At 37.9% G+C, this 25756-nt stretch overlaps 1 protein-coding gene across 5 annotated transcripts in view; it reads right to left on the bottom strand.

Annotated features, from left to right (window-relative positions):
- RAF1 (Raf-1 proto-oncogene, serine/threonine kinase) overlaps positions 1 to 25756 on the bottom strand; it is a 61141-nt gene that overhangs the window by 21135 nt on the left and 14250 nt on the right. For 3 of the 5 annotated variants that reach the window (XM_033133131.1, XM_033133133.1, XM_033133132.1), the window contains exons 2-3: positions 3678 to 3910; positions 41 to 153 (exon numbers count right to left, since the gene is read on the bottom strand). In XM_033133131.1, coding sequence (XP_032989022.1) covers positions 41 to 153; positions 3678 to 3884 — 320 coding nt within the window. In that variant the 5' untranslated portion in view covers positions 3885 to 3910. Of the gene's footprint in view, positions 1 to 40; positions 154 to 3677; positions 3911 to 25756 lie in introns of those variants that run through there. The other 2 variants (XM_033133134.1, XM_033133135.1) reach the window with 1 other exon arrangement.

Genomic DNA, 25756 nt, shown 5'->3' with positions numbered 1-25756 from the left:
TTTACTAGTATGAAGGAGGAGCTAACTTTTGAGTCCTTACCCTTTGTGCTCGTGGAGAAGTCTGAACACCGCACAGCACTCTGGTTGCAGGCCCCTCACTTTGAGCGCTTTCATAAGGCAGTCATGCAAGCTCATTCCATTTCGTACATTGACCTGAAAACAAAGGACCAGCTTGAGGAACAACACAGGCTGCACACCCCTTGGAAAGGTTGAGCATAGAAAGAAATGTACCCGTCTATAAGAGTGTGTGTAGAAATAGATTTATGACAGAATGACTTGTAGTGGTGTGCACATACACACACACACACACACACACACAACCAGAATGTCCAGCAGTAAGTGAGTGCTTGTATGGAACATCTGTATGTCAGATTATGCCACTACTATAGTACTCGTAATGACCTGAGGGGAGGGGTGCCTATGATACGTTAATTGGGGAAAATATTTTTCAGAATAATGCAAAGAGTAAGGTTATTTAAAGGGCGGAGAACGTGTGTGAGTGAGTGTGTGTGTGTCTGTCTGTCTGTGAGAGAGAGAGAGAGAGATACACCCAGCTGTTAACATCAAGAGAGAGTGGTTGGGAGAGATTACTTTCCCTTTACACATTTCTAGTTTTTGACTCATTGAAAGGTACATGCAAGCATGAACATCCACCAAAGAAAAAATAAGCCAGTCTGGTCCATAAACAAACATGAGTTTTTCTGATCAAAACTTTCTATTTCTACTTATTTTTGACAAAATAGTTGATCTTCCTAACAAAAATTCCATCTCATATGCACTTCACAACAGTGAGGGCAAGCAGGAAGTGTAGGAAGTGCCCTTCTGTAAGAGCAAACAACACTGTTAGTTTAACAAATGTGCACAGCATTCCGTGCAGCCTTAGCAGTATATGGCCCCCCACATTCCCCTGGACTTAATCCTCAAAAGCTAGGCAGGCACTCAGAGGCCGAGTAGAAACTGTGGGTGCCCAGGGTGCTAACGCTGCCAGCTGTATACACATTTCAACTGTGCTCTTAAGAGTTTTGATAAAAGCCCTATACATTTTGTTTTTAAAGCCAATACAGTTCATCAAAAGTAAGGCAACTCGAGTGAGGATGGCCAAGGAGAGTACAGTGTAAATTTGCAGTAGTTGCAAACTGTCTACAATGGAGTTACCCACTGGGTGAAAGTGTGACAGCTGACTGACAGTGGCCACCCAGCTCCTAGAGGGAGGGGAATGAATGTTTGTATCTATTCTAAAGGTTTAAAATATCTTAAAACACTCATTTAAAATGTTCCACAACAAGTTTATTTGAAAGGTTCCTTAAGCAGTGATACTCTTAGAAGATCCCATTAACTTCCAGCCTTCGAGAAAACAAACTAAGTGAAATACACTTATAATGATCTGAACTATTAAGATAGCAAGAATGAGAACAAAGAGAAATAAACACATACTAACAGTATCATGACCTGTATCAAACACTGTGCAGGAGTGCTTTGAAAACTGTAAAGTGATATCTGTGTTATATCATTAACCTTCCTTAAAAGTAACAGACTCCAAGAGCTAGACAGTTCTTTAAATATCCTCTACTCTAGTGGGGTTCTCAAATGTGGCTGCCATCGAATCATCTAAGGGGCTTGTGAAATGCAGAGTCCCAACCACTCCCCTCCAACACATTCAAGGCTTCTGATTTAGTTAATCTTGAATGAAATCCAGAAATCTGTATTTTAACCTGCCTTTGAGATGATTCTAATGATAAACAATGGTGTTTAGTGACAGTCTAACCACTCATCCAACAGTAGTAGTAGTAGCAGCAGTGGCGGTAGTAAGGAGAAGAGAAGGAAGAGAGGAAGCAGTGACAGCAACAGCAGCAGGTAAAGAGACACGTATGTTTACAAAACAAATGACAAGAAAAACTCAAAAACTAAGCAACTACTAATTACTACTTCTAAAATTATTTAAATCAGATATACATCCTCTCTGTCATTCTCCTCTCTACAACTCCTCATGGATACATGTTGAAATCAGCTAAATCTGACTAATTTCTGGAACCCCAAGTAATGATGAGAGTTATTTTGGGTTCCAGCAGTAAAGCGACCTAGGGATGATTAGAAACAGCTGACTGATGGTGCTGGCCAGCAAGTGACTCCTTTCCCCTTCCGGGCTCCCCTGAAGCTAGGTGCCTAGTGAAAGAAGCTGGTTCTTCCAGAGATAGATGGTCCATCTCTACCATTTTACTTCTGAACTAGCCACTGTATTCAGCATAAGCCTCATTTCATAAAGGTCAGGAAACAGGCTCAAAATTGTATCGTGTCTAGATGACACAGGTAATAAAAGGCCATATAGGGATTTAGATTTGGGCCTCGTTGTCTTAAAGGTCCACACTATGACAAACTAAGTTTCCCAATCTCCCAGGCAAACTGGTAGTGGACGGAGATGGAAAAGAGCCGCAGTAACACCCAGAGCGACACCAGATGGTCCTCAGCTTCCCATCACATTCACACTGCCCACCGGGCTTTCCATCAAGTTAGACAATGAATGAGAAATAGTAGGCAAAAATCGCTTTGCAAATGAAAGATCGCATTGAACTATAACGAGATTATTACTATTTGTTCTGCCAGCCATTAAACTTTCATTTTTAGGAAAGGAAATAAAAATAAATTTACTCAAACTTGAAATGCCTTTTGAGTTTTGCCTTCAATATAAATGTACCTAAATGTACAAATACTATAACTGGGAGGCTTTTCAGTTCACAAAAAAAAGTATAAAGGAATTTATTAGTAAACTGAGGAGAGTGGAACTGTTAAAAACAAACTGAGAAAACTCTGGCCTGGGCTTCCCAATCTCGGAAACTTCCCTCACCTAGGTACAAAGAATAAACGCAAAGCACTGATTTTACACAAAGAATAGAGGGTAGGAAAGGAGAAGGTGTGGAAGTTTTGAACTAAGGTTTTCTCAAATGTCCCACCAAGCAAAATTAGCACAACTTCACTTTTCTGTTCTAACTAGATGGGTTTTTTTCCTCCCAGGATAGCAGGAAACATTTTTGAGCAGTACTTTCTTAGAAAAGTTGGGGTTTTGTGTCAGAAAACTGAGCGGCAGTGTCCTACCATGATGCCACTACGAATCTGTCACTGGTACTACAAAAACAAGCTCTACAGGAATAACTGGCTAGGGCCAGTGCCCTGGAAAAGAGGAAGACGCTGTGATTTCTAAGCTACCTCCAGTCTTGCTCGGGGCCTATGAAATTTAACAAAACAGTTTTTTGTGGGTAATTTTATTTTCCTCTAAGTACTTGATTGCATTATCCCCCAAAATTTAAGCGAACATTTTAATATTTAGAAGGAAAAAAAATTTTATTAGTAATTTCTTTAAATTCACTAGAAAGGTCTAAGGGAGTTTTTAAAAAAAAAAAAGTCTTTGAAATATACACCCATAAGAATGTACTATTTGTTTGGATCAAGTGGCAGAAGACATTCCAGGCAAGAGTAATAATAGAAGGCCAAAGAGTGGGGGTAAAATAGAGAGTGTGGAAGGAACACAGCAATATAAAGCAATAAAACCTGCAATTGGAAAGCCAATTAATAAAGACTCTAAGTGACAGTGAATATTTTCCGTTTATAAGGTGGGCGACATGATCCATGTTTTCCTATAGGCAGGTGGAAAGCTCAATTTTCTGAGAGGAATGTTCACGTACCACTGTTCTTTGCTTGTTTGGCAAGAAAACCCGGATAGTATTGCTTGTCTTAGAAGAGTCCGTAAGTTTGCCATCATCTGACGCCCGACGCTGATAGCCAAACTGCTGAACTATCGTGGGGGAAATGCAGCTGGGGCCATCAAACACTGCGTCTTTGAGTCCAAAACCATTGCTGATCGTCTTCCAAGCCCCCTGTATGTGCTCCATTGATGCAGCTTATGCAATACTTAAATCTGGGTTAAAAAAAAAAAAAAAGGACAAATAATTATAATTCTAAAACAAATGCAACTAACAACACAATATATAAACTGTGAAAATAGTGGTATGTGGGCATTCTTACACGTGATACCTTCTGCTTAAATAATCAGAAAACTTCTATATTAGTATATTTCCATAAAATATTTCAGAGACAACTGAAAAATTAGCAAAGTGGGGACTAGAGATCAAGGGTTATATCATCAGTTAAAAACCAACCTGCAACATGAGCCCAGGTCTCCTGACTTTTAGTCTAATACTTTTTCAACTGAATTTCTCTTCTTTGATTATTGTATATCAAGTATGAGCAACTACCCTTGAGTATGAGTTCACATGTTTGTACTATGAGAATTTTTTTTAAAAGCATAAGCCATAATCTTCTGCCTTCAAGGAAAAGAAATTAGTACTTCTAGGACCTGTATTAGGCACTTTATATATAAATTATCTCATTTAATTTAAGCACCCCAAAGATTTTAAATCCCTTCCTCCACCCTTCATTTTTTAAACAAATAAGGCACAGAAAAATCATACTATTTGCCCATGAACACCAAAGTGATAGGCAAAATAACCAGATTCTATATCTGTTTAAATTTAAAGTCCATGAACTTTCCACCAGAGTTCAGAGTGCAAAACCAAAGCTTATAAACAGAAGCGAGCAGAGACAGTCACATAACCAAAAATAACCTAATGTTTTTAATTGGGCAACAAGAAAACTGCAGTAGAAGTCCATAGATAGTCACACAATGACAGTAAGTCAGACCGTCTGCAGTGAGAACACACAGTGCCCTGGCAGTGCCTGGGACTCAGCAAAAATGCAGACGTGAGAGATTTGTTTCCTCCTTTAGAAAAGGGTGAAATTGACAGGAAATCCCACCTTTTAGAAACTTGTCTTATTATTAACAATAGCTACCATTTTCTGGGTGCTACTATTATGAGGCCGTATAGACTGTATACATCTCACTCATATTATCCAACCTAATCCTCAGAGTGATACTCTAGGCAGGAATTACATCCCCACTTTACAGTTGAGAAAATTCTCACACAGCTTTAAGTGTCATAGCTAAGATTCAAAACCTTCAACTTTGACTCCAAAGCCCTTACCTTTTCATATACAACACTGACACTTGAAATCATTCAGTCACAACTGAAATGGCCTAGAATTAAAGACCATTTAATTTGAACCTCTTGTTTTCAACCAGAAGCTTCTGTCTGAATACCCATTATGCACAAAGCTCTTTCTCACATCACATGCCTGAATCAAGAGGGGATGACAGATATTAACTATTCTTAGCAGACAACTGAGGAAACCAAAGGTTTAAAGACTTACTCAAGATCACAACATGGCATTACTCTCGGTTTTAGCACAACTTTTTGGAGGAGAATATGGTAATAACTATTAAAATTTTGAAATGTTCTTAAAGATTGATGGTCCATCACTTCAGTTCTCTCTAGGAATGTACCCTACAGAAATATAAGGGAATGTATAAAGATACAAGTTTACAGCATTGTTTATATCCTTGAAAACTTGAAAAAAAGACCAGATACCTCACCCCAGGGTCCTAAATGTTAATATCTGTGATAAATGAAGCAGATTTGGATATACAAGATGGAAAAGGCTGTGCAAGATAAACAAAACTGAAAGATATAGTTTGAACCTTTTTATATTAATCTAGAAAGAGGAAGATCTAGAATCATAAAAAGGTGAGAAAATCTAGAATTAACATGTATTAGTGATTATTTCAGCAGAATTGTAAGCAATTTTTACTTTTTACATATTAACTATTTACTTCTTGCTTCTGATATTTTACTATTACACTATAAACTTGTATGAGCCCATTTTACTTCTGTAAGGGGAGGTGGGACAAGACCCCACGACCTTCAAAGTGGCAGGTCATGACACACTGCCTCCGCCTCTGGTACTTACACCTGAGCCCCGACACACTCCTAACTCCATCCCTCAGTTACCAGGAGGTCACTTTTTAGGGGCACCCACAGTTCCTATTTTCCCTAGATCTTTTTTTCCCAACTACAAAGGAAGAAATGAAGACGTCTGCAACCAGATGAGACCGAAAATGAGGAGAGGGAGGGAGGGAAAGAGAGGGGGGTGGGAGAGAGGGAGAGACAACTCATCCGAGCATCTCACCAGCCTGAAGTGAGGCGGCTCCTATGATCTATAAAGCAGCCACCACAAGTTTTAAAACGCAACTCATCGTGTCCCCTTCTAGTTAAGACTCGGAATAAAAGCTAAACTTCTTTCTGAACACACCAAGCTTCACACCTCAGGACTTTTGAACTTCTCGTTCTCTTCCTCTGGACGGTTGAAACCTCCAAAAACAAGCATGTTGGCCTTTTCCCATCAAGGTCTTCACCTAAAAGATCTCTTTAGAGACGTTTTCCCCTAGCCCCCCTAGCCAGAAGACCCCACGCTCAGCCCCATCAAATAACCCTGTCTTTTCTTCATGGCACTTTCTACTATGTCAGGCTGTTTACAGATTTTGGTCAGTCCCCACCCTTCCTTCAGCATCCTGAGGTCAAGACTGCCAGTCTTGTTCACTGCTATGTTCTTAGTCCTAAATACAGTACCTGGAACATGAAGGCATGCAACTATTTATTAAGTGAATTAAATTAGGAACAAGAATGCTGCAAAACTGTACCTTTTTTTAATAGAAAAGACCTGTCAAGGACTAGCAAATGTGAATTACATATCCAATTGATAGTACACCTTTAAAAAAAAGTATCTACCATTCAGCAAAAGATAAACTGCATTCTGGATTTAATTGTGGAGGAAGACTATATTATATAATCTATTGGCTAAAAAACCCCTTACAAAACTTAAATGTTGCTTAAATCCAAGGATGTAGTTATTTTATGATGAATTCTAAGTCTTGTAGGCACTTAAAAAATGTGCTGGTGCTTAGTAAAGAACATACCAGAATAACTTTAAAAGTGACAAAATAAAAGCAAATCCACTCTAACAAGTTTGAGATTAGTTATCATTCATAATTTTTATTTTTCTATGCTATATCAAGACCACGTACAGGCTAAGAAGCTGCTAAGTCAGTGCTTCCAACCTTTCCCATGTCACTCATACAAAATGATAGTTTAAGGCAAGGCACGCTGAGGTAAGCAGCAAGCCCAGTAAGGCCAGGGGCCCTACCAGTTAGTTGCCCCAGGGCTGATGCGTGCACCTTAACCTAGGAAGCTCTATGCGAGGGTTTTCCTTAATCAATTTACCACAGGGTAACACATCTGAAAACAAGAAAGAAGCATCTCCTAAAAAGCATACAGCAGTAACAAACTTCAATCTTAAATGGAAACATTCAGAGGCCCCACTGATACAAGTACTCTTAAATGTAACATAAACGTAAATTTAGCTCTAGCATTGTGGTCTCTCCCCTCTGATCTGTTAAGTGCTCTAAGTCATAGATATACACCCACACATACACACTTAGAAACATATGCTAGATCGTGCAAAGTAGAAATCAGCTTCTGAATGTGGAAGGCCTTTCGGTTCTAAAGAAAAATTTCAAAACAAATGCATTCTCTTATGAATGGAGAAACTAACTGTGTTGGAAGAAATCAATCATTTTTAAAAAGACATATGTATCTCCCTATAAAGGATTGCTATTCCTGGTATACAAAGAACTCCTGAAAATTAATAAGGAAAAGATGAAAAATGCCACAGGGAATTAAATTCAAAGAATAGAAACGCAAAGGCCATAAACATATGTGTGTGTATATACTGGAGAAACAAGAATTTTAAAAATAAAATACAATTTTTTAATATTAGATTTATAAAATTTGAAAGACTGAAAACATCCATCACAAGCATTTGACAAGAAAGCTATTACTTGTGGTTAAGAGTATAAACTGTAAGAATCTTACAACCTAATAATGTCTATTAATTATTTAAAGATTTAAATTCACATTTAAATTCACCGATACCATTTGACAATCCATCTTACAGGGGGAAAAAAAAAAATAACTAACCCTACAGAAACACACAGGAGTGTTTCCTGCAGCATTGTTTGTAATACCAATAAACTGTGAACTACTTCCGAGTCAAAGTCGTGGAACTAAACCAGAACAACTTAAAGCTCGGCTAGTTTACAAAAACAAGACCTCCGAGGAAAGGGTGCTGCTCCAACACATTGGCTAAAGGTCTAATTTAAAGAATATTTATCTAGACATTTTCGTCTAGAAAAACTACTTTCTAAAATTATAAAAAAAATCCTACTTTGTTTTGCCTGAGCAAACTTTTTTAAAAGTTTTAAGCTTTAAATAATATTTATATTTCAATACAAGAACTATTGAACAGCACTGCTAAAATTGTAAATTATTTTCCATGATGTAAGAATGGGGCCAATGTCACCTATCACTAATACATTTTAAAATACTTTAAAGGACTATACAAGTTGTATAGTATCAAAACTAAATCAAACATTAAAAAAGATCAATTTAAAATGTTCATAAAGTAATTCTTGGTATTCAACCCTTACATAAAAAAGTGTTGCTTAAAAAAAAGATTGTTAAATATTCCATTTGAAGATAATTTGGTAACCAAAAGTTTGTATGGAATCCAACTGTAAAAGTCCAATCATAAAAAATAATATTTTTGTAGGTAACTCTCTTCACATATACAAAATCGTAGCTTTATTATTACAAAAGCTCCGACTTTAAACATTTATTTGGTGAAACAGCCTGAGAATTTGTATTCTACAGACTAAACATTTACCTTTTACTAGAACAGACACAGCATATTCACAATTTCATTTATTGTGATAACTGAAGTCCATAAATTACTTAGAGTGTCTACAATTTACTTACTATGAATTCTTCTAGCCTATTCTGGAATTCAGGTTCAGCCAGTTCCAAGCGGCTTCCTTCTGCATTCCAGTTCCCCTCCCCAGCATCACAGAACACCTCAGAAATCAAAAAGCCTAGACCTACCCGACTCTGCTTCCTCCATTTTGGCTACTCTTCCATCAAAGAATTGCCACGAGGGGCCTAATCACAAAGTCAGTCTCTGAAAGGCACCAGGTTGTGGGTATTTTATGATAGAAAAAGGGGACAACTCATTAACTGCTAGATAGCTTGGCTTTTTGTAGTCATCCTACTCTGTCAATCACGAGTTTACCTAAATTTCTCTGAATCTATTATTTTTAGCCTACATTATTTCTTAGGGTGGTAGATTCCACTGGTTCAACAACAAAAAAACTGCCTTTTACTGGCTTCATGCTTCATTCTGCCATACTGGAATTTGAAGATATGTTCACTTAAGGCACGTAATTCAAGATTTTTAAAGTATAAACTCTTTTCAAAGCTTTATCTTTCTATACATAAAGTCCATTTCTATTATCATAGGTCACTTGTCACACTCTCAACCTCATTTATTCTCTATGTGAATATTCCTTTTCCGAAAGTCAGAGATATATCCAAGTTTCTAGATCTAACTTAAGAGACGGTTTACAAATTCTAAATAGTACTAAGTTTAGGAGAAAAAAATTAACCATACTAGAAAGACACATAGTCCTGAATTATGCAACAGAGTCAAAGGCCAAGCCCCTGAGCACTCCGATAGGCTCTACTTGAAGATCCATTTCAGGGGCCTTCTTTGGGCCCGTTCTGTGGTGTAACTAAAATGGTTTCAGACAAGGACAGAGGAGGTACTTTCTTTTTAATAGACACTGTCTTCAGAGAAGAGACTTAAAAAAATCCAGTCTCTTTCTTTCCTAGAGTATATAACTCAGCATTTTTCAAATTATGGGGTATGACCCACTAGTGGTCAGGAAATCATTCTGGTGAGTTATATGACCAGCTCTCTTAAATTAGATAGAGCAGAATGTATCTCACATAGTACAGGTAAGTAATATTTCGAGAAATTTTTGATTGAGGTGCACACACATGTATTTCTTCGTGTTGATCACTACTAAGTTTGAAAACTATAGATGTAATTCTAAAGCCCAGAATCTCTAGGAGAACTTGTACATATTTCCAAAGGCATTTATCCACACAAAATACATCTTCCTGCACTGGAATAATGGCTTTTATTAAGAATCCATCTAGTCTTAAAGTGTCTTTATTAGTCCTATCAATGAACCCTCTCCATGTGTGCTAATTCCACCTTATGTTACATTTAAAAAAATAAGTCATTTCCCCTACTTTCTGTTAATTCTTCCAGTTTCATGTATTTCATTGCTATGTGGACTCAAAAACTTAGTATATCAAGTTTTCATTCTTTTCTCAGGTACCATTATTTTGTGACCTTATTTATCATTCAAATTTACTATGAAGCTATCTACTTTACTGGATACACTGGCAGTAACCTGAGACCATTCTCCAACACTGAGTGGGCTACATGGTTCACTAATTTAATGTGACATTTTTAAGGCTGGACTTTACATACTATGGTTCTCACACTATATAGTCTCATTTACTAAATTATTTTTGCCCTATGTTGAGTTCTAACATTTCTCCCTCTCGCGCTCTCTCTCTCTCTCTCTCAATAGCCCTTCCTCTACTTTCTCATTTACCACTTCTTATAAAGATCTTTGGTGCTGTGAGGCCCTCTGTTTCCTGCCTGCTGAGATGTTCTTTTCTGCTTTCAAATAAAATACCAAATGAAGAGTGTGGTGTTAACTCTCTTTCACTGAACTTAACATAGATTCCCTCTCCAATTTAAATCCTTCTCTAAATTATACACAACCAAGACTGTAGCGCTCATCTAGTCTTGCAACCTTTTTTACTTTCTCTTCTAGATGGTTTGAGAGATTCAGTCTTCGTGTGTAGTACAAACATCTTAAAATGTACAAAGTGGGTCTCTAAAGTCTTTCTTTGAGGGCAGTCCCTCGGAAGAATCTGTGTGCATCTTTGGGTCCTCTGGGATGTTCTTCAAGTAAAGCACCTGAAATTCCCCCTCATAAAGCCTCCCCTCTTTGCACCCTATTCATAATTTACTACTCCCTCTTTTTCATATTTATACTATTCACAAATATATTAAGGGCACTTACCACCTTGTATCATAATTATTTATTTACATGTCTGCCTCCCTGCCTGTTGTAAGCTCCTTAAGGATGGAGTACAAGCCTTCTTTGTTCTCTGTTCTCTCAGAACTTAGCACGACAAGTGACCCACAGGCATTACTCAAAACCAATGGGGTGGTAGTTGTAGGATCCACTATACATTAAATATTAAAACGTATATAAATTAAGGAAAATGGCTATTTTGCTATATAATATATAACCACAAGAAAGCATCCATAAAAAAACACAAACATTTAACAAAGACTGTTTGGCTACCTAAACAATAACAATATTGGTTGCTCTCTATTTTGACACCTGCCAAAACTCACTAGGCAACAAGACCCATTCATCAAAAAATAAATTTCTTAAAATTCTGTACCAACTAAGCAGCAACAATGATAATATTGAGTTCTTTACATTTCAGTATGTACATAATAAGTTCCAGTTCTTTACATACTGAAAGTGTCTCATTTAATCTTCCCAACACCTCTATGAGAAAGACTATTATTTTGATTTTGGAGGAAACTGAGAACCAAAAAAGTTAAATAAATTGTCCAAGGTTACACAGAAAGATAGAGAACCAAGATTACTGACAGAACATCTGAGGTCAAAAGCACGCACAAGTTTTACCAACGTTTTATCGCGCCATCATTCTTTATTCTTAGGACAGATAAGATCAGTGCATTTGTGTGACAAGCTACTGCTCAGCTGAGACACCAGATTTCAACCTTGTGGCTGCCTGCACTAGCTTCCTGGCAATTTAGTTCTTTCCTTCCACTCTGGTACCTTTTTTAAAATTATACTTTTATTTAAAATATGATATAAGCTCAAAATGTTTTTGGAATTTTAGTTTTAGCATAGAGTTTAAGGCTTGGTACAGTTGCTTCTTCCTTCTGAGGGAGAGTTTTGCTTTTTATTTAGCTACATCTGAAAACATTGATAATCCCATCACTTAAAAATTTAAATATGTATATGAACTTATTGTTTCTATCACCTACAGGAAATTACTGGTAGTAACAATTTGATGCTCATACCTTACCAAGACGATATCAGTATCAGTCATTTAAACTTTTGTCAATCTAATGGGTAATAAATACTAACTCATTAATTTGATTTTTACTTAACTCTAGTAATGTTGGCTATGTCTCCATGGTTTTTGGCTATTTGTAAATTGTCTGTTCTTGTCCTTGGCTCGATTTTCTATTAAATTATTTGTCTTTTTCTTCTTGAAAAAAATAAAAATATGACCTAAGAATTAAATTGCGGGGAAGGATAAAGGACAAAAGTTACCCATAATCTGACTCATCCTAACACATTTTTTTGGATGTCATCTTCTAGTATTAGAAGTAAAATACATGGATACCAGTTCAAAATCTACCTCCACCTTTTATTAGCTGTGTGGCCTTTTGCTTAATTGCTTAACTTCCCCCACACCAATTATCTCAATGATTCATGCAATAAACATTACTGAGTACCTACTATGTACCAGGCACTGTTCTTGATGCTTGGTTTACCTTAGTGAAATAGAGATAAAAGAGCCCTGATTTCAGAAGCATATTTTCTAGTGGAGACACACAATAGAGTAAATTATATAATACAATAGTGAATGACAGAGAAGTGCTGGAAGGAGGAGGCAGGTTGCAATTTATATAGTGAGACCAGGGGAGCCTTAGTAAGGAGGTTACAGCTAAGCCAAGACTTGGAAGTCAGGGAGTCTGACTCGCAGAGAGCTGGGAAAACAGCCAGTGAAAAAATCCTCGAGCAGGAGTGTCCCGTATACAAGGAACAGCAGAGACCACCGAGGTCAGTGCAGTGAGAGTACAGTTGGGGGGAGAAGGGACAATGCAGACAACATACTATCTTATTGGTCAATATAAGAACTTTGCCTTTTTCTGAGTGGAACGGGAAGCCATGGAAAGTTTTCAGAGCAGAGGAGACACAATCTGCCTTAGGTCCTAAAAGGACTGCTCCAGCCGCTATATTGCAAATAAACTACATAGACAATAGATATATAATTATGGAGTTCAGAGGATGTCTGGGCTGAAGAATTAACTAACTGTAAGAAAAGGAATAATAATACCTCATTGAGTTGTTATGAAAATTGTTCAGTGTTTGCAAGGCACTTAAGCACTGTGGCTGACACCGTGAATGATATTGCTGTAACTTCTGCCTTACATAAGGACACCCAGCATAGGAAATGAGACAGGGCAGACACCCAGCCAATGCTTCACTTGCTAAGAAGTTACATCCCTAGTACACACCACCATCGGCCTGGAGGAAGGGGATTTCAATTCACATGAAGGGGGCAGTCAGTCCTGCCGGCTGAGCTTTGGACCTTTTGCTATTTGGCAATGATTTCTTTGGGGCTAGTTGTGGCCTTAATCTTGTCCATATGTATGCACAATCGCATTCTCAGTCCAAATCCCATGCTACATTATTCTTCCAATTTAATTTTAAATATTTGATCATTATTTGTGTAATCATTGTTGTGTGGAATTTAATTTATTCTTACCTATTTTAAGACACACTTCTTTTTTTCTTCAAATTTTAAAATCTCTGGAATCAGAACACATCTTACAACCAGTGGTATACCTTATTTATCGTAACAGAGACCCTGAACTAAACACCTTCAGGAATACAGGTATTTTGCTTAACACCCTAGGCGTGGGATTACTGGGTGAAAAAGTAAGAATTATGTGTGAGTGCTGCTACTGTCATGTTTTTAGTATGTTTAAATTGGACTTCGGTGAAGTTTTGTCTTTAAGATAAGCTTATTATCTGAAGCAATTAGTCACTTTTTTTTCTGATTATTTTTTCGGGTGGGTGGGGGGCGGGTTGGTAAGTTTAACCCAGAAAAGGCAGGTCGTACTGCTACTTCATCTTCTTAGAAGTAACAAAGCGTTCTAAATGTTTAGAAAGTGTAGAGATACACACTGATAAAGGCAACACCAGTGGGTGTAACTTTCATAAGAATTTAATATCCAGACAGCTCTCCATCAGATTATGTATTGAGTGAGATAATTTTGTGTTTTTTATACTCCTTCAAAGAAAAGTATAACTCAGCAGCCTAGTTCCCAAGAGCTCTCTGAAATGCTTCTAATAAGAAGGCCCAATACCTTTTATTTCTGAAAAGGTAAAACAGAAGGTCTCTAGGGGTGCCCGGTTGGCTCAGTGGTTAGAGCACAGTGCTTATAACACCAAAGTCGCCGGTCTGATTCCCACATGGGCCAGTGAGTTGTGCCCTCCACAACTAGATTGAAAACAACGACTTGACCTGGAGCTGATGGGTCCTGGAAAAACATACTGTTCCCCAATACTCCCAAATAAAAACATTTTAAAAGAAGGTCTCTAGGGTACAGTTTAGAGCATGGATGCCATTCTAAAAACTATGCTAACTGAATGTTTGAATGCAGAGACCAACAGCCTCTTTCTTCCACAGCTGGGCAACCAGGCTCAAAGAAACTGACATAAGTTCTCCTACTTTACAATGAAGCTCAAAGTTGAGCTTAACCCAAGCACTGAGAGATTCTAATCAGCTATTTAATTTTATCCTCTTAAAAACAAGCAGACTGCCATGGATTAGCAGACATTTTAGGAAAGCCTCTAACATGTGAAGAACCCAACTGGTTGATTTGAGCTGTCAGATTAACTAGAGTTAACACAGCCCATCGAATGCTTATAACATTAAATTTTCTAATAATGGAGGACCAGAAAATTCTAAAGAAAAAAATACTGAGGACCAGGAATCAGAGTGACTTAAATTTCTCAATACTGGAAGCTAGAATGGAGCAAAGCCTTCCAAATTCTGAAGGAAAATTGTCTCCAACTTAGATTAATCAGTAAAACTGTTAATGAAGGTAGTAGGGAGATATTTTCTGACATTCATAGTTAGAAAAATTTTACCCTTCATGATCTCTTTCTCAGGGAATTTGTTACATGAATAAGAGTAAATCAAGAAAGAGAAAGACTTGGAATATAGAGAATAGGGCATTAACACAGGAAAGAAGAAAACAAAATCCCCAGGATGCCAGGGAAGGGAAATACTTAGATGAGAAGTGGGCATCAGGGACAAGAATCCGTAATATTGTGGCCCTTTCTAGCAATCTGAAACTACCACCAATAATACTCACCTATGTGATGGCTTTTTCTTTTCTTCAGAAAGGAAGGGAGGAGAGGGAGAACAGGAAGAAAAGGAAACAGCTCACATTTTAAAAGTTTTTCATGATCCTATATATACCTTTAATGACACTCTTCCTTGTAGAGGGGGATGTAAGAACTGTGCTGGCTCTTGAGATATTCTAGGTGGTTGAACAACACGAATAGTCTAGCAGCACAGAATTTCCCAAAGCATGGGCCCATATATTATTCATGGTTTACAAAACGATTAGGAGATTTGAGAACAAGACATCAAATAACACTGAATCAATCAGTTAAAGATTATGATAAGGAAAAGGTCTCAGTCTGGCATCTTTAATTAATACTTCCTAATCTCCCTTTTTAATAAAAAAAAGAACAGATTTCAAACTCAAAACCACTGACAGAGCCCTCAGAGTGGAAGTCTTCAGATGGTTACTGAAAACTGAAATGAATAAAGCAGACATGCCGGAGCTGAAACAAAGGTGTAGATGCAGCATGACCAGAGACTGGGAGGACCGATGGGATCCTCTGTTGGTCCCCCAACATTAAAAGGACCCAAACAAGTCCACTCTATTTACCTCAGTAAGATGAGGAATCTGATTAGGAATCCCCTAGGGAGATGGTCAGGAAGATTAATCAAGGCCAGGGTCTTCTTTCCCCTCCGCAGCCAGGGACCCAAGGCCATATGCACATATTCACCCTGTTTCCCCGAAAATAAGACCTAGCCAGACCATCAGCTCTAATGCATCTTTTGGCACAAAAATTAATATAAGACCCAGTCTTATATTAAAATAAGACCAGGTATTATATATTATATTATATTATATTAATTACATTATACTATATTATATTATATTATAAAGACTCAGTCTTATATTAGAACCAGGTCTTACATTAATTTTTGCTCCAAAAGATGCGTTAGAGATGACGGTCCGGCTAGGTCTTATTTTCGGGGCAACATAGTAGGTAAAATGGCCAGAGGGAGAAGAAACTTTTCTGAGACTCCATGATACAGAGGCGCAATGCACTGTAAAACCAAAACCTCTTGATGAAGTTACATTAGTAATGTAAGAATTTATGGAATTAAAAGTTTATTGGAAAATTGGGGGATTTGAACAGATTTTGTGTGAGGTGGTCCCGTCTCCCATACCTAAATGCATTATTGGGATAGATATTATGACTGACTGGGGATTGCTTCCCAACCTAATAATATTGTAAAACAGAAGGTATGTAAGTCTGCCCTCAGGCCCATTTTAATTGGGTATGCTAAATGGGAACCCCTAGAACTGCCGGAGCCCACACAGGTGGTTAACTTAAAGCAATACAGAATATCTGGTGAATAAAAAGAGATTACCACTTTAATTAATGATACGCTAGAAGCTGGAGGGCTGCAACCAATGACTTTGCTTAGTAAATAGCTCTGTGTAGCCTGTGAAAAAGGCAGATGGCTCATGGAGACTAACAGTAGACTCTTGAGGCTTAAATAAGTTGTCCTGCCCATCGCCTCAGCAGTTCTGGACATGGTCCCGACCACACAGAAAATACAGAAGGCTAAAGGAAGCTGGTACTCAGTGTCGGACCTTGCAAATGCTTCTCCATCTCAATCTTGGAAAAGAGCCAACCACAATTTGCCTTCACTTGGGAAGGACCCCGATTTATTTTTACTATGCTGCCATAGGGTTATCTGAACTCACCAGCTTATTGTCATAATTTGGTCAGAAGGGATTTGAACTTGATGCAGATCTCAAGTGTAATAATACACCATATTGATGACATTATGATATTAGAAACCAAAGTGCACACTAGGACTGATCTGAATGCAATGGTGACGCACATGACAAAGCAGGCTGGTTAATAAATCCAGCAAAGAGCCACGCAGTAAAATTCTTAGGAATGACCTGAGCTGGAGCCATTCGGGATACTCCACAATCAACTAAAAATAAACTGTTGTCGCTGCCCACCCCTAGGACTAAACAAGAAGAACAGTATTTGGTTGGTTTATTTGGATTTTGGAGAATGAATATTCCACATCTGGGAATACTGCTAGCTCTCATCTATAAGACTACCAGAAAGGACGCTATATTTGAGTGGGGACCTGAACAAAAGCAGGCCATGTCTGAACTACAAAAGGTAGTAGTATCTCCCTTAGTGCCTTCGGGCCCTTATGATCCCTGCTCAAATATGATTTTGGAAGTGTCTGTCACTCTGTCCTCACACAGACTGAAGCTTATGGCAAAAGCCCACGAGCGCCTCCCAGCAGTGACCACTACGATTTTATACATGAAAATTCCAAGATGCTGTCAACCAATACACACCATTTGAGAGACTATTAGCCTGCTTGGACACTAACTGAAATGCCTCAATGACTGAAGGACATAAAATAATCATGAAACCTGAGATACCCATAACGTCTGGTGGTATCAAAGGAACATCTGCTGAGACAACTGGATACACACATGCAAAAGAATGAAGTTGGACCCCTACTTCACAGCATATACAAAAATTAACCCAATGGATCAAGACCCAAATGTAAGAGCTAAAACTAAAAAAACTATAAAACATTTAAAAGAAAACACTGGAGTAAATCTTCATCATCTTGAATTTGGCAGTGGCTTCTTAATAACACCAAAAGCACAACAAGCAACAAAAGAAAAAAAACCATAAATTGGACTTCATCAAAATTAAAGCATTTTGTGCTTCAAATGACACCATCAAGAAAGTAAAAACACAACTAAAGAATGGGAGGAAATATTTGCAAATTATATATCTGATAAGGGACTTCCATCTAGAATGTATTCTACAGAATACAGAAAAAAGAACTCTTAATAAAAAAGACAAAGTATTTTAGGAAAATACTTTTCCTAAAAATAGAAAAAGTATTTGATCTCCATTTTTCCAAAGACATAGAAACAGTTAGTAAGAACATGAAAAGGTGCTCAACATCACACTAATCATCAGGGAAATGAAAATAAAAACCACAATGATATCACTTCACTCCCATTAGGTGACTGTTATCAAAAAAGAAAAGAAGTGTTGGCAAGAATGTGGAGAAATGAGGCGGCCGGTTTGCTCAGTGGTTCAAGTGTGTTGCTCATAACACCAAGGTCGCCAGTTCAATTCCCACTTGGACCAGTGAGAAGCAATGGCATGAGCTTGGAGCTGAGCCACCGGTGGGCGGCCGGTTGGCGCAGTGGTTAGAGCGAGGTCCTCATTAACACCAAGGTTGCCGGTTCCAGTCCCACATGGGCCAGTGAGCTGCGCCCTCCACGACTAGATTGAAAAACACCTTGACATCCTGGAAAAATATTCCCCAATATTCCTCAATAAAAATTAAAAAAACAAACAAAAAACAATGTGGAGAAATTGGAACTCTTGTGCATTGCTGGGAGGAATGTAAAATGGTGTAACGACTATGGCAAACAATATGGCAGTTCCTCAAAATATTAAAAACAGAATTACCATACGATCCAGCAAGTCCACTTCTGGATATAGACCCCAAAGAACTGAAAGTAGTTACCCAAAAAATATTTGCACACCCGTGTTCATAGCACCATTATTAGCTAAAAGGTGGAAAGAACCCAAATGTCCAACAAACAATGAACTGACAACAAAATGTGCTATACATGTAGAAGGGAATATTATCCATCCTTGAAAAGGAGATTCTGAGGCAGCCGGATGGCTCAGTTTGTTAAGAGCGCGAGCTGTTAACAATTGGGTTGCCGGTTCGAATCCCACATAAACCAGTGAGCTGTGCCCTCCACAGCGGGACTGGAGACAGCGAGCTGCCGCTGGGCTTCCAGAGGGGCGGCCGTATGGCTCAGTTGGTTAGAGCATGAGCTCTCAGCAACAAGGTTGCCAGTTCAATTCCCACATGGGATGGTGGGCTGCGCCCTCTACAACTAAGATGGAAAACGGCGACTGGACTTGGAGCTGGGCTGCGCCCTCCACAGCTAGACTGAAGGACAACGACTTGGAGCTAATGAGCCCTGGAAGGATACACTGTTCCCCAATATTCCCCAATAAATCTTTTTTTAAAAAAAAGGAGATTCTGATAATGCTACAACATAGATGAACCTAAGGATATTATCCTAAGTGAAATAAGCCAGTTACAAAAGGGCAAATATTGTATGACTTATATGACACAACTAAAATGTTCAAATTCATAGACAAAGTAGAATGGTAGCTGCCAAGGGCAGGAGGGAGAGTAGGAGAGGGGAGTTAAACGGGTAGAGTTTCAGTCTGGGAAGATGAAACGGTTCTGGAGATGGATGGTGGTGATGATTACAATAGTGTGAATGTACTTAATGCTACTCAACTGTACACTTAAAAATGGTTAAGATGGTAAACTTGTTATGTATATTTTACCACAATAAATTTTTCAAAAGAATGTTTACAGTTGCCTAATTCTACCATGTCATTAAAACAAAATAGCACGTTGATCGTTATAGGTCAAAATACTATCAAAGTCACTGATGCTAAATTTGGAGGCGCTGAGAGGCCCCTGTACCTCCCTGGACTACGGGGCTTCATCTTAAAAACGAGGTGGGTAGGACTAGATCAGTCCTACTCCCAACTTTGGAGTCTCCGGACCCTTGTGGACTCAAAAAAAAAAAAAAAAAAATCCTCTGGTTCCCCTGGTTACTTTCAATATTTCCAAATAAAACCTAATAAAATTATTCTTTTACCCTCCAAAAGCCTGCTCAGAGCCATGAAAAACATCAGGGTTCTCTCGTACCTGCAAACTGGAATTACAGGACTTCAGGGCTGACTCGCAGGCTATTAGAACCTTAGGACCTTAGAATGTTCATAGCAGCATTATTCCTAATAGCCCAAAGTGGAAACACCCCAAATGCCCATCAACTAGTGAATAAACAAAATGTGGTAGATCCAAACAATGGAAATGGAATATTACTTGTTCATAAAAATGAGTGATGTACTGATAATACATGCTACAACATGGCTAAACTTTGAAAACATGCTAAGTGAGAGGAGCCACTCACAAAAGTTTATATATTACATGATTCCATTCATATAAAAGTCCAAAATAGGCAAGTCTACAGAGATAGAAAGTAGATTAGTGGTTGTCTAGGGCTAGGTGGGTAGAAGGTTTGGAGGGTTATAGCTAAGGGGTTTCTTTTGGGGAGTGATGAAAATGTTCTAAAATTGATTGTAGTGATGGTTGCACAACTCTTAATATACTAGAAAAAACAACACTGAAGTATATACTTTAAATGGATGAATTCCATGGTACGTGATTTATATCTCAATAAAGCTGTTGGGAGGGGCAGGTATGCAGTAATTTGGCAGGAGCTATCTGGGTTTCTGAACTTTCTAATTCCTGGTTTCTCTCTCTCATAAATCCTGGAACTTTTCCTGCCCCAAACCCCAGTATCGAAGATTCACTATTATATTTAATGTAGTTTGAAAAGGATTCTGTTCCTTGCATCTAAGCGTCCTAAGAAAAAACATTTCTATCCTTAAGAACTAAAGGTATGAAGAGTAGTTGCTCAAAAAAAAATATTTGCTAAGTAAATGAACAGCAGCAGCAACCTTAAGACTACTGACTACTACATCCTGGGGGCTATACAGAACACTTTCTATCAGTTACTTAAGCAAAATGGTTTAATGAGTAAGAAGAGAGGTACTACTGGGTTTGAAATCCAACCTCACTGCTTATAAACAGGCTGTCTAAACTTGGACAACTTACGTTTAAACTCCCTCAGGCTCAGGCTCCTCAGCTATAAAATTAAGATAATAATAATGACAGTACAAACATTACTGAATCCCAGTGAAGAATGAGTAAGATAATGTACGTAATGTACCTAAGAGTCTGGCACATAAAAAGAATTCTGAAAATTAGTAAAACTTCTCTCTCTATTACAAATTCTTCAGGTGGGAAGCTGAACTTACCCATTTTTGTTTTGTTTTGTTTTGAAGTGTATTACACTCACTAGTAAGTTTACAGAACCAGAGCATCATTTAGTGGTGGGTATGAAGGTTAACTTGAGACCTTGCACTCCTGAGAACTTCAGTGAATTCAAGAACTCCCAGAAACTGAATAGAGAATCTTGGATACCGTGTTTCCCTGAAAATAAGACCTAGCCGGACACTCAGCTCTAATGCATCTTTTGGAGCAAATGTTAATATAAGACTATTATAAGTATACTATATTATAATATTGTAATACACAATATTATAATATAGAATAATATACACAATATTATGCGTATTATACACAATATTATAGAATAATATAACATAATTAATATAATACCGGGTCTTATATTAATTTTTGCTCCAAAAGACACATTAGAGCTGATGGTCCCGCGAGGTCTTATTTTCGGGGAAACACAGTACTATAATGAGTAAGCTCTGGTTACTGACAATATAGATTCTGGAATAATTCGTTACATCCAACAGTTTTACTCAGACTTAGTGAGGGGGTTACTAAGGTAACTAATGTGCTTAAATATTTTAATAATATACCTATTATGAAGTAAAATTCAAGAACCAAAGATTTAAGATAAAACATGACTTCAAAGAACTTTCAGGCATTTAATCTTCTCTAGTATTTAGAGGAAAAGTTTCAAAAACAATAATGATAATGAATGTAACAGACAACAGAGTTCTGTGTCTCCTTTGTATTCTTCAAACACTTTACACTTGGGTTGCCAGAGACACTTCTGTCATTGTACATAATGTATTTTGCCGTGTATAATGCGCACCCACGTTTTTGGCCCAAACTTCCAGGGGAAAAACCTTTTCTTTTAATTTAATTCAAAATTTTACTTGTTTACATTTAGGTACTTGTGTATTGTAAAGGAATTTTAGTATTTATTTTTTAATATATTATGGTACAAGAAATTTTATGTAACAAATTACAGAACACAAGAAATTTCATGTACCAGTAAAAAAATTTACAATATTTACACATCATAGAAGGCCAAGAACTTTTCGTCACTGCAAGTTCGTTGTAAGTTCAACACAACCGATTATCGTATTTCAGGGTATTCTTTTACATATGGGTATTGTTATTTATTTCTAGAGTTACACTTTTAACTCATAAACATAAATAAAAGAATTAAAAACATTTATATAGATATGGAATTAGTACTACCCATGCATAATGCACATCCTTATTTTTCCCTCACAAATTTGGAACAAAAAGTGCGCATTACATATGGCAAAATACAGTACCTCTGTTAACTCCCCTACTCCTCAGCATGTGCTAATGACAATAGGATTTGAGAAAAAGAGATAATCATGTTTGTATATAAAGAAGCACAACAGGAAGAGAAAGAGCCTAGGGACCTAACCTTACTGAGCAATGAAGAGGCTTTAGTATGGGCTTACTTGCAAGATCAAAGCTATATTCCAGAAGATTAAAACTACTAAAAATCCAACCGACATTCAGGTAAGCACGGCCCTCCTACACACTTGGACCACAAAACTGCATATACTGTTATGGTTAAGATTTCTTTTGTAAAATACAAAATAAAGATTTTTTTAAACTCCATGAGCGCAGTGACTTGGCTTTAACCTCTGTAAACTGAACTCCTAGAAGAATATTTGGCAAGTAGTTGTTAAATGACTAAATAAAGTGAGCGTGTGCTTTGAAGTCAGAGAGACCTGTAGTTGAATAACCTTCCTGGCTGTGTGGACCTGGGCAAATCACACCGAAGCCTTAACTTCTTCATCTGTGAAACGAGCACTATGTTTAAGAGGCTGTTGCGAGAAGTAAATGAAAAACTACAAAGAATGCAAAGCTCAATGCCTGCCCCTGGTGGGCACTGACTCCACGATGGCCGTTAACTACGTGACTGCTCTATTCCCACTACTGACGCTAACGTGACAGTGCATATCAGCACAAGGTCACCAAGGCATCATCCTCGATCCCCTCCTTTCCCTCACTCACCACATGTACTCACGCACCAAGTCCTGTTCCTCCTTCCAAATCCACCACTTTACCCTAACCCCAGCCAATCTAACCTAAGCCACCGTCATTTCCTGACCTACATTACACTCCAAGTGTCACTGTGCCCACTCTCAATCCCTGTAAATCTATTCTCTACAGAGTCATCTTAAAACACAAATCTAGTCACATTCTTCACCTCCTAAAATCCTCTATCGGTTCCCCATTACTCTCAAAATAAAACCCAAATTCTTTATGACCTACACGGCTACCTGATGACCTGGCCTCTATCTCTCTCCCTTTTCCACCTTACTTCCTACCCTCCTCCCTTGCTCACTTTATTTCTGTCATACTGGCTTTCTTACTGCTTGCTCACTTCTGTTTCCACTCAAATGTCACTCCTCAAAGGGGCCCTCCTGCACCATCCTGCTCAAGTGTTTCCTGCCCCTACCCATCACTCTTTTCTCTTTACTCAGCTTTACGGTTTTCATTAATACTTTACACCATCTAATACAACACTTAGAAATTGTGTTAGTTACCTGCCTGCTCAGTGGTTAGGGCCTATCTCCCCACTAGATAGATGCTCCAAGAAGCTGAGCTCATTTCACCCTTACAGCTCCACCACCTTTAACGGTGTCTAGCATACAATGGGTCCTCGAGACATTTCCTGAGTAATAAATGCTGCCATCGGGGTCCAGTGAGTGCTGAGTTCTAACAGAACTCATCAGCAGTCGTTTGGGAACCACATTCTGTGCGGGACTACACCCTAGAATGAGAACACTAACAACTGCAGAATCACAATATGATTGTTGACTAGCAGTCAGTAAAGTCCTATATAACAGCTCATCAGGCAGATTCTAGACAAAAACCACCTGGTAACACCCAACTGAAGCCACTATGGAATTCTACTATGATGGAGTTATTTCCAAAGTTTGATTTACTAGTATTGTTTGGCATTTCCCTTCATAGGTTGGTTTTTTGGGTTTTTTTTCATAAAACCAAGCACCATTCTTGTTCACCTGATCTGTCACACTAAACTGTAAACATTTTCCACCTACACATTTACCCAATTTGTCCTAAATATACACTGCTGAAAATAAAGTGGTTTTAAACCACAGTGCCCCTACTAAGAAATGTAATGTGTTTTTAAACATGCAAGAATGCAAAAGGATGTAGAATGCAAAAGAATACGTAGAAAGAAGAATTTCATATTGGGGGAAGGCGTAAATCATTCAGTTTAAAGGAAATACAATAATTCCCAAATATTTTGGGTACACGTCCCAGAACAAGAATGCTTTCTTAAGCACTACCAAACAAAGCTAGTTATAATTTAGATTCTTGGGTGTTAATTTAAAATATTCTTGTGTACATAATTTGTCAACCATGAAACCAACCAGACATTCCCTAAGATTAAGGAGTAAATAGTAAATAGTTAAGGGGTAAAATAAATAAATAATTAGGAGTAACAGTAAAATTAAGGGATAAACAGGAGTGATTCAGTAAAACAAGTTTAAAAGTTTGTTACTGTTTCCAGCAATTTCCAGAATGTGCAAAAGCTAAATAGTGGGAGATCTGCTATATTTTCACATCATGTTTGCAAATGATTCTGTGATTGAATAGTAGTCACTACTTTCTCTGTATTTGCTATGGGCCAAACTCCATAGGCCATAATGTCGCTGCCCTAAGAATAATTCTCCATTTTAGTAAAACCATGAAGCGAATTTCTCAATGAAGATCAACAAGGGACTGTTGCATGTCAACAAGTTTTACAGGCCACCTTTAATGAGCTGATTTCTATGGTGCAACATAAATTTCTCAAACCTCTTTTTGAATAATTAAAAAATACATAGTTAAGAAAAACTCAACTTTTACAGCAAAGTCCTATTTTTTTAAAACCAGGAATACATTCCTGAGGGTTTCCATGAACAACACGCACCATTACAGCCAATGAGTTTTTTGCAATATGCTAAGCAGAAAGCTCTGAAGAGAGCAGAAGCAGGAGGCCAGTGATTTTCATCTCCTTACACTTTCAAGAATTATCTTTTTTAAGTCTACACATTGGCACGGCATGGTACAAGTCCCATTTATAATGCTGCACTTCTGTCCTCAGGCCACAAAGTAAACGCCCTTAAGAGCAGAGTACCTACCACTCCACCCCAAGGCATCAGCAAAGCAGTCGCAAGCATTCTGTTGGCTAAGGCACACAGCTGTACTGTCTGCATTTCCAGAGAGCCTGCAGAGTTCTGAGCACTGTGCCCACAATCCGCAGGCCCCCATCTACACAAAGCACCATGTGGCTGAGAAACCGGTTATAGCACGTAGGAACACTCAGGTATGTAAACATGTTAAGGATGGAACAAAGTGAAAAGGTAGTAAATATAGAAGCCACACTATGTTTGTGCAAACTTACTTGTTAAAAAATTTAAAAGAAATCAAGTTATCTCCTGGTACAATTCCTAATAAGCTGTTCAAAGTGATCTTTACCAAGGACGCTTCCGTAATTTATTCTGATGCTCAAAATCCAGAACATCGAGTTGTGATAAAGGCATTTTTAATTCAACACATTCATTTCAGCCTTCTCACACTGTGCCTGAGCTCTAGCAGTAATTTCAGTGAATTGCTATATTCAGAGGCATTTCTAAAAATGAATAAATAATGCCAGATTAATAAAGTATAGATTAGAAGACAAACTTTTCAAAGACCCTAGAAGGATCTTGTTTTGCTTTTTGAGTTTACCAAATGCTATTAAAATG

Source organism: Rhinolophus ferrumequinum, chromosome 17, assembly GCF_004115265.2.
Source record: "Rhinolophus ferrumequinum isolate MPI-CBG mRhiFer1 chromosome 17, mRhiFer1_v1.p, whole genome shotgun sequence".
NCBI classification, from domain to species: domain Eukaryota; kingdom Metazoa; phylum Chordata; class Mammalia; order Chiroptera; family Rhinolophidae; genus Rhinolophus; species Rhinolophus ferrumequinum.
This window is presented reverse-complemented; position numbering and strand designations above follow the sequence as displayed.